The 13,652-nt window shown below is 37.2% G+C and overlaps 1 protein-coding gene across 1 annotated transcript; it reads left to right on the forward strand.

The window, feature by feature from the left end:
* Positions 1–574: 574 nt before the first annotated feature.
* LOC110789795 (NADPH:quinone oxidoreductase) lies at positions 575–5,236 on the forward strand. The gene is made up of 3 exons (XM_021994498.2): positions 575–734; positions 817–1,008; positions 4,799–5,236. Exons 1-3 carry the CDS (start codon positions 635–637, stop codon positions 5,101–5,103), a joined length of 597 nt encoding a protein of 198 aa, XP_021850190.1. The 5' UTR covers positions 575–634; the 3' UTR covers positions 5,104–5,236.
* Positions 5,237–13,652: the final 8,416 nt, after the last annotated feature.

Here is a 13,652-nt window from a genome sequence, read left to right on the forward strand (position 1 = left end):
GGGGGAGTGATAAGGGGAACCCTCCCTCAAAGTGCCCCTAGTGGGGATTGAACCCCCAACCTTTTGGTTGGAAGGTGGAATCCTTTCCACTAGGCCAAGACACATTTGGTTTCGTTTCTAACTTAAATGACCCCACTTCTGATTTTACTATTATTCTATTGCTAGTATACCATTTAAATGGTATACCTAGTATACACAAAGAATTCCTCGACATAGACAGTGAGCAGCAGGAGGTTTTCTGAATCTATACTGGGTATACCATTAAAATGGTATACTAAGGTCAAAATAGTAACTTCAGTCGGTATATTAAGGGCTAAATGGTAAGTTCAAGTAAAAAATTGAGTCTGGCCCACGAAAAATAACATTTATCTTTGACTTGTGAGTACCAAACTATGTTGTTTGGAACCAAATAAAACTGAAACCACGTTAGCAAACTATATTGTTTGGTGTCGCATGAGAAAATACAACTGCTTTTCTTATATCAAACTATGTGGTTTGGTACTAAATAAAAATGCAGAATATTAGTATACCATTTCAATGGTATACCCCAGTATAGATTAAGACTTCCTCGAGCAGCAGCGAAGGTGTCTATCCCAAGATAAAAACACCTTCACAATTCCAAGAGCTAATAATAATGGAGGCCGCAGCAGCAGCACTTAAACCAGTCATCAATGTTGCCGCCATTTGTGGCTCCCTTCGCAAAGCTTCCTACAACAGAGGTCTCCTTCGAGCAGGTTCCCTCTCTTTATCTCTCCTCTTCCACAAACAAATTCTGAAATCAAATTTTAATGGCAGAATTTTAAATTTTGAAATCAGCGATGAAGTTAAGTACGGAATCAATCGAAGGAATGAAGATTAATTACATCGATATTTCGCCGTTACCGTTAATCAACACCGATCTCGAGGTCGACGGTACTTATCCGCCCGTTGTTGAAGCTTTTCGCCAGAAAATTCTGGAAGCTGATAGTATTCTCTTTGCTTCTCCTGAGTACAATTACTCTGTTGCTAGTATGTTTTTCTATTTCCCCCCATTTTTTTATTTTATTCTTTATCATTAATTCTTGCAATTTTACCAAATGTTCCAGTGTTCTATCTCAAATTGATACAATTACTTGATGGTTCTATATTTTAAGTCTAGTAAATGTGTGTTTGGTGAAATTTTGATTTTAAGATTAGTGCCAAAGTTGGTTGAGTTGGGATGATTAATCTGCATCATGGCTTCACTGAAACATTGTGGCTCCCTATAGAATAAAAATTTGCCAAAAATGATTATGTTCTTTTTTTTTTCTCTGGTTATTCCACTGAAACATTTTTAAGGGTTTAGTATTCATGACTTATGATATCATGGAGCTTTGGAATTTCTTTGGTTGATCGGTAATCATGAAAGGGCGTTTATCATAATATATTTTTTGATGATTTCCTTACAGTGCTGGATTAGTGCTAATGAGTCTTTTATGGATTTACTTATCAATTGGCGTAGGAATATCAGCATTGTTTAATTAGTTGGTGGGAAGGTTTTGTTTGACCGATACTTTTACACTATAATTTTGGATTATATATGTTACTTTTGCTTGTCTGTTTCTTTTGTGGAATAATTTTTTCCGATTCTGTTTAGTGATAACAGCTAATGGGCTAGGATAATGGTTAAAATGATTAGAAATCTACATTAATATTATTCTTGATAATGGTCAAGTTTGTTAAGTTGTCCATTAGGTAGAGCAGAAAGTTGGAAGATTACTGGTGATGCCATATGATGGGGCCTTGGTCAAAATGGTATGAGAATATTATGTAAAATAACTTTGGATGGAGATATTTGAGTAAGAATTCAACATTCCATCACTAATCCTTTAGTAAAATGCAATGCATTATAACTGGGAGGCGGCTTAGACTTTGGCACCAAGAATGTCACAAAGGTTAAAATTCATGTGCAATTTGACAGCATAGTAATTTGAAAACCAGGTTGTTTGTTTTACACTAAACTAGTTTTTGTTCCCGTTCTACGCACGGGCTATATTAGGAAACTCAATTAAAAAAAAATGGTAAATTGACGTACCAAAATGATTAAGATATAAATGTATAATAATTCACTGAAAACTTTCACTAATAATTTTGATAGTACGTAGACAAACTAAAATTTTCAAGATATATTGGGTGGAAGCGTTACTTTTATGGAATATATTATGAGCTCCCATAAGGCCACAAATACATTCTTAATTAGGAGTATATCTTTTTATCCAAAGAGTTTTTAAAAAATGAGAATAAGAGAAATATGCTAGTTGGAGTAACTAAGTTAATCATATGTATTCTTTGTATTAAACCAAAGAAATCCACGAATCTTCAATATGCTAAGAAATTCACCGTTGTTGGTTGTTGGATTAAAAATTATGTTTCGGTTGCCAAGTATACATGGAGTTTCGCACCCTAACCTTTGCATCACAAACAAGAAAACTACCAAAAAGGAAAATGACCTAAGAATTAAGAGTTGTTGATCAAGCTAATCAAACATGATATGTCAAAATTCTGGAAAATATCAAAGACTAAACCAATTTTTTTAAACTCGAAATTGTGCTTATAGAGTTAGTTGTATGGTAGTAGTAGATGTCATATAGATTTCAAAAAAAAAATGCATCCATGTTTATCGGTTTTTAAGTCGTTTGTAAAAGAACTTGAAATATGATGACGATTGAGGCAAGTCAAGCAACGGGATGCAAAGAAGATGCACCGTTGATTTAAATGGGCTAAGAAATTAATATAATGATAACATTAACTAATACCAACCTCATTAGCAGAAATATTTTTCCAGAAAACAATCGGGTGGGCATGATTAGAAGTTCATAACATAGTTTTAACTTCCACCCATCTATAGGAAAATAATGAAATTCTTCACAATGAAGAAATTTAGCAAAATAAGTCACGGAGGAATGTCAGTCTATCAAAAATTGTAAACATGTAGGTTTAATAAATAGTCAAATTCTTGGCTATGTATTCTTGGCCACGTGTCTTCTAAGTGGTGATGATTATGTGTTCTCCACGTGTCTTCAAAATAGTGTTGCTTACGTGTCATTAAGATGGAGTTGGTTTTCTTTTATAAATACTAGGTATTGATTATATGAACTCTAGTTCTATTGCTTTTCTTCATCAACAAATACCTTATTACTTCTTATAAGATTCCCATATTTAATTAGTGCTTTGAGAAATAATTTTAGAAGTTATGCCTCATTATTTTCTGGGTTCTGTAAACACGTTGTTTAATAAAGGATGGATGAAATGCTTCAAATTTATCGTTGTCAGCTTGTCACCATGTTAAGGGGCTCGATTACGTCTGTGCATGACACCGCTGTTTCTCTTCTCTGCAAAGTGCAAACATAAACACCCTTCTTTCTGCAGCTGAGTATTAGCTTAAACAAACTCTACTCAAACCCTTAGACTTGGATACATCTAAACTAACTTTGTCAATCAGGCATTAGAGTGTCTCTGTTCCTATTCTACTTGAGTCACTGCTGGAGTTCCATAAAAAATGTTGATTCTTGGAGATTTCTTAACCTTCCTATCTCAGTCATGTACGTACAACATATCTGAAAGACTGAAACTTCTGTAGCTGGAGAGTTTGTCGCCTATTTTCCTTTTGGCTGTAAGATTGTATTGACATGTAGGGGGTGCAAAATTGCCTTCTGTAGTTCTTTGTAAGCCCAATTGTTTTTCTTAGTTTGCAAATTGCCGTAGATGTTCTATCTTTGAGCGATGCAAGCTAGGAGTTTATTCACCCATATATCTTTTTTGTATCACTGAGCTGGTTGCTCAATTTCAAACTTTGAATAGTGGTTTTATCCACTTACATAATTTTTCAAACCCATAATGCCAATTAATCAGGGGCCTGACTTTTTCTACCTGACACGACTGGTCCGTTTCCCTATTGACATTCTAGCAGTTTGAAAGCAAATCCAAATTTTTCTGACTTCAGTTTAATTCCGCAGACAAATGATACTGATATCTGACGAAGCACTCTATAGTCCATAATTTACAAGTTTCTAGTTGTTGTAGAAACTTTCACAAGTATAGATTGGCACATGTTTTACTTACGTGGTAGTTCATTCATTGTTAAACAAATTGATACACTTCCTACTTTGAGATAAAATATGCATACTTCAATAAACTTCCCAAACAACTATTGGTTTGCTGCAGCATCTTGCTCTAAATGCCATCTTTTTACTTCGGAATTCCTTACTACTGAGTCACCAAATCACTGGAGTGATGACTGGTGAAATTCTAGATTTGGGATTTATTATTTAGTGGTTATAACTTTTCAGTTTTTGTATGCGTAAGTGCGTAACTATGCCGAATATCTGCATCTTTCGAGAGGCTTGATTCTTTATTATTTAGTGGTCTAGATGAAGTTTGATTGATTGTGATTTGGAGATACAGAAAAGTAAAGATATTCAAGCTTTCGAGAGGTTTGATTCTCTGCCAATTAAACAAATAAAAGCTATTAACCACTTAATATGCTGCTTCCTAAAGTGACCCTACTCATAATGATGCTTAGCACTTTCATCTATTCCAGATTCCATCCCCTGATTTTTTTTTTCAAGTACAAACTTACAGGGGTCTAGAGGGAAGGTTGAAATATTTGAACCCCCCCCCCCCCGCTCTACCCACTACTAATTTCTTGGAATTGGTCAAAGATTACGATGGCCAAGGAATAGATTTTTGGATCATGGTTTATGCAGGCTCCGTCACAATGGTGCTGCAATTTTCCCTTATTGATGCTAAAGTTTTGGCATACCTTTATTCATGTTTTCAGCTCCTTTGAAGAATGCAATAGATTGGTCATCTAGACCACCAAATGTGTGGGCAGGTAAGCCTGCTGCAATCATAAGTAGTGGAGGAGGTTTTGGTGGGGGTCGAGCTCAATATCATCTGCGGCAAATTGGAGTTTTTCTTGATCTTCACTTCATCAACAAGCCGGAGTTTTTCTTGAATGCATTCCAACCTCCTGCCAAGTTTGACATTGAGGGTAATTTGATTGATGCAGATGCTGAAGAAAGGATAAAGAAAGTTCTTTTAGCGTTGCAAGCATTCACACTACTTCATAAAGGGAAATGCTGAACATCAATTGTACTTCTTTAGTTCTCTTAATTTAAGTGTATAACTGAATTCATTTGGAAGTGTGTTGTTATCTGTTTTACGAGTAACATGAGAATGAAATTTATTTGATGCAGTTTGAATGCCGAGTTGCCTACACCAATCTAGTTTAGTGTCTTGTACAAGTACCCATTCTAGATTGAAAAAAAATGCACTAATTAATTGTTATTTTGAACACTGCGCCCGATGACATTCATCCGGCAGGTATGGGTTGATATTGGGAAGGTCAAGACATTAAGAGCATCAATAGTGGTGCTATCTCTTATTTTCCCACTCTTAGTCTATCTCCTCATCCACCTCATTACCACTCTTATTAAAAGTTAGCTATTAAAAATCCCAAGAAATACACTAACTCTTATACACTACCTCTTATTTAATTTTTTCACATTTTAAATTTACTTTTATAACAAAAATTCAAAAAATTAAGCATGATATCCCACAATGTGCCACCTCAACCCCTTCTTATTTTCTAAGAGCTACCTCTTATTTAGAGGAAGTCTCCATCAACCTCTAAATAAGAGGAAGCTAAGAGTTACCTTGTTTTTTCTAAGAGGTAGCTCTTAACATTTCTCTCTCCTTAAGAGGGGGTTAAGAGTCATCTATAATTGATGCTCTAACATAATTATCTTAGGTGGGGCTATGACAGGAGTGGTGTTATAGGAAGTTACGGAGTTACGAAAGCTGAATAGTTTTCTTCTTTAAAGCCAGACCTTAAAATTGCTTATTAGAGCATCTTTAATGGTAAGCTAATTTGATAATTAGCTTGTTATGCCACATAAGATTTCAAGCTATTTCATTGTTTAGCTAATTTTTACTCCAATGACTAGCAACTACTCCCTCCGTCTCTTTTTGTTTTTTACGTTTCCTTTTTTGGTGTTTCAAAATGTTCTTTACATTTCCTTTTATATTATTACATAAATGATTTAATATTATATCAAAATTTGTACCCAATTATTATATTAACCAATTAAATCAATTGATTCATTTAATCCCTCACACTTTTTCCATAAAGACATTAACTTTTTCTCATTTTCCCCATATCAGAATTTTGATAAGAGTGAAAACATTATAAATAAACGTAATTTTCCTCGTTTACATGAAAAACTTAGAAGAATCTCAATGCACATTAATTAGTCGTTAAAACGCGTATTAAATACCAAACGTAAAAAACAAAAAGAGACGGAGGGAGTAGCTTGTTATTTAAATTGGTCCCATTTGACCCACTTGTCAATTAATTACTTGGCAACATTTGGTAGCTAGTTGTCAAGCAAATTAGCTTGTTTAAACTAATTTGCTTGGCCAGACTAATTTATTATTTTCACTTCAATGGTCTAGCTATTAGCTTGAAACTTTTATAAATTTCAAGTTAGTCCCTAGCTACAACCATTGGAGATGCTCTTAGTGCATTCTGTAACTGCCATTTATTTAATACTCTATACCTAGGATTGTATATATATATATATATATATATATAGCAAGGCAACAGTCCTCTAATTCTCTCTTAATTTTAACATGGTATCATAGCAATAAGGCTACAGATCCATCTTTTCTCTGCCCCTTTTTTTTTTTTTTTTTTTTTTTCTTTTTCCTTTTAATCTCTCATCCATCTTTTTTTTTTTCTTTGGCTCTTTATACAAGGTCCCAAATTTCAGTTTGGATTCAACTTTCAGATAAATAAAATGGCTGGTGGGAGCAACACAAAGGCACCGATGTTGATTCATAACACCTCATCAATATATTATCTACACCCATCAGAAGGATCAGGTATGTCAATTACCAAATACGTTTTTACGGGTGACAATTTTGATGTATGGGATAAGGCTATCATGAATGGTTTGGAAGGAAAGAATAAACAAGGTTTTGTTAATGGTGAAATTTCTAAGCCTACTGATGAAACATCTGCCGAATTTGTTGCTTGGAGATCAAATAACTCAACAATTTGTGGATGGATGTTTAATTCTATTGATATATCTATCCAACCTAGTGTTGCTGGGCATAAAATTGCACTTGAGATGTGGACTGATTTAAAAGAACGCTATTTTGTTGTCAATGGACCACATATTCATCAACTAAAAACTGAATATACTACTCTTCGTCAAAAGGGTATGACTGTTGTGACTTATTACAACAAGTTTAAAGCCCTTTGGGATGAGTTGTATAGTGGAGAAGACATTACTTGTGGGTGTACTTGTGATGCAGCAGCTAAACTTCGTGCTCGAATGGAACGCGATAAGACCCATGACTTTCTTATGGGATTAGATGATGAACAATATGGTCCAATTCGGGCTTAGATTTCGGGGATGGACCTATTCTCAGAACTCAACAAGGCATTTGCTTTGATTACTCAAGAGGAACGTCATCAGAATATCCGTTGCCGTGACGAGAAAACAGAATTGTTGAGTTTTACTGTACAATCCACCACAACCCCTCTGTCACAACCCACTATCGTAACACCGCAGTTTGCAACCTGCAAATCCACCTCACATGATTGGTGATTATTGCGGTAAGCAGGGTCATACTTATGATTATTGTGATCAAAGAATCGGTTATCCTAATGGAGGGGGGCAGAGGTCGAGGCAAGGGTCGAGGTCGCGGTAAGGGGGGAGGACGCAGTCAGGATAACAACAATAACACAAGTGGCACACCAAGAGCCAATGCAGCCACTTCATACATCAGTTGCATTTCTTCATCCAATGCTGCTATTTTCACTCAAGATCAAGTGCAACGTCTTCTCACCTTGATTGATAACTCTCCAGCATCCGACAAGTTAAATGGTAAGACATCATTTGACGATATGTGGTTATTGAAGGAAATAATGCCCTTGGTCCAAGTATGCATTTAATGTTAAGTCTAATAAATGCGGTTCAGTATTAATTAACAAGTTAATAATTCAGTGAGATCAAGTGAGCTGAATGCCTAGCTAGAGGCCGCTTCAGTTCAAGTGGAATTAATTATATTAATCCACAACTTACTCTTGGCTGAACCCTTAGGGTCAAACAAATAGTACGTAAACGGATCAAGTATTTAATGGAATTAAATACTCCATCTATGATATTCGGAATCGACGGATCTTGGTTTCAGTGGGAGCTGAGATCGTCAAAGGCAAGAAATGAATACTCCGGAAACGATGATATTGCCGGAAACGGAAATATGGATCGTACCGGAAATATAAATATTATCCAAGTCGTAGATATTGCCGGAAACGGAAACATGGTACGTATCGGAAAATATTATCGGAAATGGAAATATTGCCGGAATCGGAAATATTACCGGAAACGGAAGTATTGTCAGAATCGGAAATATTATCGGAATCGGAAAATAATTCCGGAAACGGAAATATTAAATATTTGTTCGAAACGGAAATTAATTCTGGAATCGAAAATATTAAATATTGTTCGTATCGGAAATGAGACTTGCTAGACGAAGGCCCAGCACGAAGCCAGGCCTACGCCCAGCAAGCCAAGCGCCCAAACACATGCTGCCAAGCCACGCCAGGCCCAGCGCAAGGCCAGGCCCAGCAATGGCCTTGGCCCGCGCGGAGCTGCGACATGGGCTGCGACGAGTGGGCTGGGGCCGTGCGTGGGCCGTAAGGCCTGCGTGCGGTGCTAGCGTATTACTCGAAGTGTGTTACTCGAATCCTAAGGCTACCGGGATTCGTCATATGATTAAATCTAATCCTAAAAGATTTAGTTTATTTAATTAGAGTCCTAGTAGGATTATAATTAAATAAAATTAGTATCCTAATAGGATTCCAAGTCCTTTTCCATAACTCTATAAATAGGTGACTAGGGTCACAATTTACAAGATACAATTTCAAGTATTCAAACAATAAAAAGCTAAGATTTTTAAGTAGAAAAATCAGCCATATTCTTGCCCTATTAGCCGAAAATATATAGTACCTTAAGGGCGATTCTAGTTGGTCAATCTTAAGGCGGATCCGGACGTGCTGTGGACTATCTACGGAGGGACGACACTTGGAGTCCTAAAGACTTGTTCTTGTTCGGTTCGGGCGCAGCTAGGGAGGGCACGCTACAAAGTGTATGCATCTGAATTATGCTAAATGATTATGTGTAAATAATATGTTTCCTGGCATTAAGGTTTTCCGCATGATTTATGTTTTGTCATATGTATCATAACCTAACAGTTATTGGATAGTGGCGCATCCCATCATATGACTGGTACTCTGTCATATATATTCGATTGTGTTGATTTACCTTCTCAACCAGTGAGTCTTCCTGATGGGGTGCAAACTGTTGCTATTAAGCAAGGGAGTGTCTGTTTGAGTGCAGACTTGGTGCTCAAAAATGTATTATATGTTCCAAACATTAAATGCAGCTTAATTTCTATTGGCAAATTAATTTTGGATTCGAATTGCACCGTAAAATTTACTAACAAACTGTGCATTATTCAGGACCGCAATACGAGGACGCCGATTAGAACGGGTGAGCTTAGAAATGGGGTGTATTATTTTCAGCCTGTGGCACAAGACGTTCAAGCTCATGCAACTACTGCGGATACTACCTTGCTTCTTCATCAGCGTCTTGGACATCCTTCAAGTTTGATAATGTCTTTCATTTCTAGTTCTAGTAGAAATTGCAAAATAAAGAAGATTTTAGATGCTTGTGATGTTTGTTATCGTGCTAAACAAACTCGTACCGTCTTTCCCATTAGTGATAATAAAAATCCTGAACGTTTTGGTTTGATACATTGTGATCTTTGGGGTCCATATACAAAATCTTCTTCTACTGGCTCTCATTATTTTCTCACTCTTGTTGATGATAATTCTCGTGCTGTGTGGGTATATTTAATGAAAGAAAAAACCGAGGTACCAGGTTGCTTTCGTAATTTTTTTGCTACGGTTAATACGCAGTTTGGCAAGATTATAAAATTGGTACGATCTGATAACGGAACAGAGTTCAAGCCATTACTTCCATTCTTTCCTGAACAAGGAGTAATTTTTCAAACAACACGTGTAGGAACTCCTCAACAAAATGGACGAGTAGAAAGGAAACATCATAACATTTTAGAGGTGGCTCGAGCACTAAGTTTTCAAGCATCGTTGCCAATAGGTTTTTGGGCAGACTGTGTACAAGCTGCTGTACACCTTATAAATAGAACACCTACTAGATTGTTACAAGGTAAGACCCCATATGAAGTCTTATTTGGTTCTTTGCCTAATCTGGATTTATTGAAGGTGTTTGGGTGCTTGTGCTATGTTCATAATAAGCAACGTCCCAAAGATAAATTTGGTTCTCGTAGTAGAAAATGTGTGTTTTTTGGGGTACCCTTTTAGTAAAAAAGGGTGGAAGTTCTTTGATTTAGAGACAAAAGAATTTTTTGTATCACGTGATGTTCATTTTCATGAAGATAAATTCCCCTTTGCTCATGTATCTGCTGATACTTCTACACTTCCTACTACTGGTAATGTATATGATTTGGATGTTGGTTTTGGGTTAGTCGACAAGGGGAGTACTTCTACTACCCAGTTTTTGCCCACAGTGGAGCTCACGACTGCATCTCAGCAACAATAACACACTAATGTTCAGCAGCCTATAAGTCCAACCAATCAGTCTAATAACATGCCAGTCCATCACAATAACCCCACACAACAAGTAAGTCCCCAACGCACAACATCAAATACTTCTGCTCTTGACAATGCTACTACCTCATCTAATCTACATAGTACACCTATTGATACTAGAGAACCCACTTCAGTTGATGAGAGTCCAATTGATGATCTTCCTCCTTGGGTTCGACGTCCGCCTTCTTGGTTGTCAGATTATATTTGTCATCCTCGGCTCGCACTACAAATCCCATTTCTACTTCAACAAATCTTCCTCCTTCGGCTTCCTCAGGTATGCGTTATCCTATCGCCAATTATGTTTAGTATAATAAATTTTCTGATAGCCATAGAAAGTTCTTAGCTGTTGTATCTACTAATGAAGAGCCCATAAGATATTAACAAGCAGTATGTGAATCTTGATGGCGCCAAGCAATGCAAGCTGAGATAGATGCTCTTGAAAGAAATCACACATGGGACATTACTAAATTACCTCTTGGCAAGAAATCCATTGGTAATAAATGGGTTTATAGGACCAAATTTCACTCCAACGGCAAATTTGAGAGATATAAACCTCGTCTAGTGGTTCTTGGTAATCATAAAAAACCAGGAGAGGATTTTGGTGATACTTACGCTCCTGTTGCTAAGATGGTCAGTGTTCGCACCTTTCTTGCAGTGGCGGTTGCCAAAAATTGGGAGATTCATCAACTTGACGTCAACAATGCATTCTTACACGGTGATTTACAAGAAGAAGTGTATATGAAACTACCCCAAGGCTTTTCTCATACTTCTTCTAACAAAGTGTGTCGTCTCCGAAAGTCTTTATATGGTCTTCGTCAGTCCCCTCGTAATTGGTTTGCAAAATTATCTTCCGCTTTGTGCAGGTATGGTTTCCAGCATTCTCATGCAGATAATACCCTGTTCACGTTACAGAAAGGGCATGATATTTTGACAGTTTTGGTATATGTTGATGATATTTTAGTTGTTGGGAATACTCCTGATCTTTGCACTTCGTTTATGCAATATTTACATGATTGCTTTCATCTAAAAGACATGGGTCCCTTAAAGTATTTTTTAGGCATCGAGTGTGCACGATTACCGGTGGGATTGTTTTTATGTCAGCGCTAGTATACACTTGACATTCTTGATGAGACAGGGTGGCCTCTTGTAAACCCGCCGATATCCCTTTGCATCAAAATCATAAATTGGCACTCTCTACAGGCCCGTTGTATTCAGATCCATCACAATACAGACATATTATTGGGCGTCTAATATATCTCACTAGCACTCGGCCATATATTTCTTATCCTGTTCACATATTGTCACAATTTATGCAAGCTCCTAGACAAGAACACTTTGATGCTGCCATTCGTGTCTTAAGGTATCTTAAAACTCATCCTGGTCAAGGAGTCTTACTTCGTGCCAATAGTAATTTACAACTATATGCTTATTGTGATTCGGATTAGGCGAGTTGTCCGATTTCTCGTCGATCTATTTCGGGATACTTTATTATGCTTGGTTCTTCAACTATTTCTTGGAAAACGAAAAAGCAAGTAACTGTTTCCCGCCCTTCTACTGAAGCGGAGTATCGGTCTATGGCTTTCACTTGTGCTGAGATCAAGTGGCTACGTAACTTTCTAGCATGTCTAGGCATATTTCACCGTCAACCGGTTCGCTTATTTAGTGATAATCAAGAGGCTATCCACATTGCCGCTAACCCTGTTTTTCACGAACGTACAAAACACATTGAGATCGATTTCCATTTTGTCAGAGAACTCCTAGTTGCTGGTATCATTGTCACAACCCATGTGCATACGTCTCTTCAATTTGTCGACTTCTTTACTAAGGCTCTAGGGGTGGATCAATTTCTATTTTATTTTCCAAGTTGGGTTTTCGTGACCCTCACGCTCCGACTTGAGGGGGAGTATAGGAAGTTACAGAATTACGGAAGCTGAATAGTTTTCTTCGTTAAAGCCAAACCTTAAAGTTGCTTATTAGTTTGAGACTTTGTGCATTCTGTAACTGCTATTTATTTAATACTCTATACCTAGGATTGTATATATATTCCTATACGTTTAAATGTTTAATGAGAAGCAAGGCAACAATCTCTAATTCTCTCTTAATTTTAACATGTGTCTTCTTCATTTCATGCGAAAGCTCTGGGTTGCCTTCATAGTCTCAAGTGGCTTTACAAGCTGTTAGGGGGAAAATATTCCTCAAGTGGCGTGGCAAAGTATCGTCATCTGACAGTCATTGAGACGATGACGTGGCGAAAAATAGATCATTCAAACGTTGAGGCAACGTATGCAAGACCACGTCTCCGAGTAGCTGAGAGAAAATTGGACGTGGCCTAAAATCGTGGGATTGAGGTATCCTCCTCAACAGCTCTCTGGCGGAAAAATCACACAACTTCGTTAACCTAACCATTATGTATAAATAATGTACTCGACGTTATTGTAAAACACATGTTTTCTTATGCTCAAGCTATCAATTATTAATAATATTATCGTTCTCGCTCTCATTGTGTTCTTATTGTTCTCAAATTATTTTGCTTATTCGGATTGTTAGTACCACTCTTCAACGAATTCAACCTAGGTAGAATTTGTCCAAAACAATTTGGGCTCAACGTGGGGCCGACGGTCAAGAATAGCCTGATAATCATCACCAATTTATGAAAATAACCTACTTTCACCATGGCCAAATACCCATTCACTGCTCAAGATATCAACCGGCGTTTTTAGATCATGGAGAAGCGCACCAGCCTCATCCGGATGAAGAACGAAGCCTTGTAGTCGCAAATCCGCTCCACTGCCTCTCTCCCCACCAGTTCCAGGAGCCAATAACATCGTGATACTATCTGGCTGACCCGACTTGACCTAGGAGGCCAAACCACCGTCCGTGACAACCCTCTGTTTGAGAGTTTTTGCCATCCCAACGGTCTTGGAACGAATTC

The sequence above is a fragment of the Spinacia oleracea genome, chromosome 1 (genome assembly GCF_020520425.1).
Source record: "Spinacia oleracea cultivar Varoflay chromosome 1, BTI_SOV_V1, whole genome shotgun sequence".
Classification (NCBI taxonomy): domain Eukaryota; kingdom Viridiplantae; phylum Streptophyta; class Magnoliopsida; order Caryophyllales; family Amaranthaceae; genus Spinacia; species Spinacia oleracea.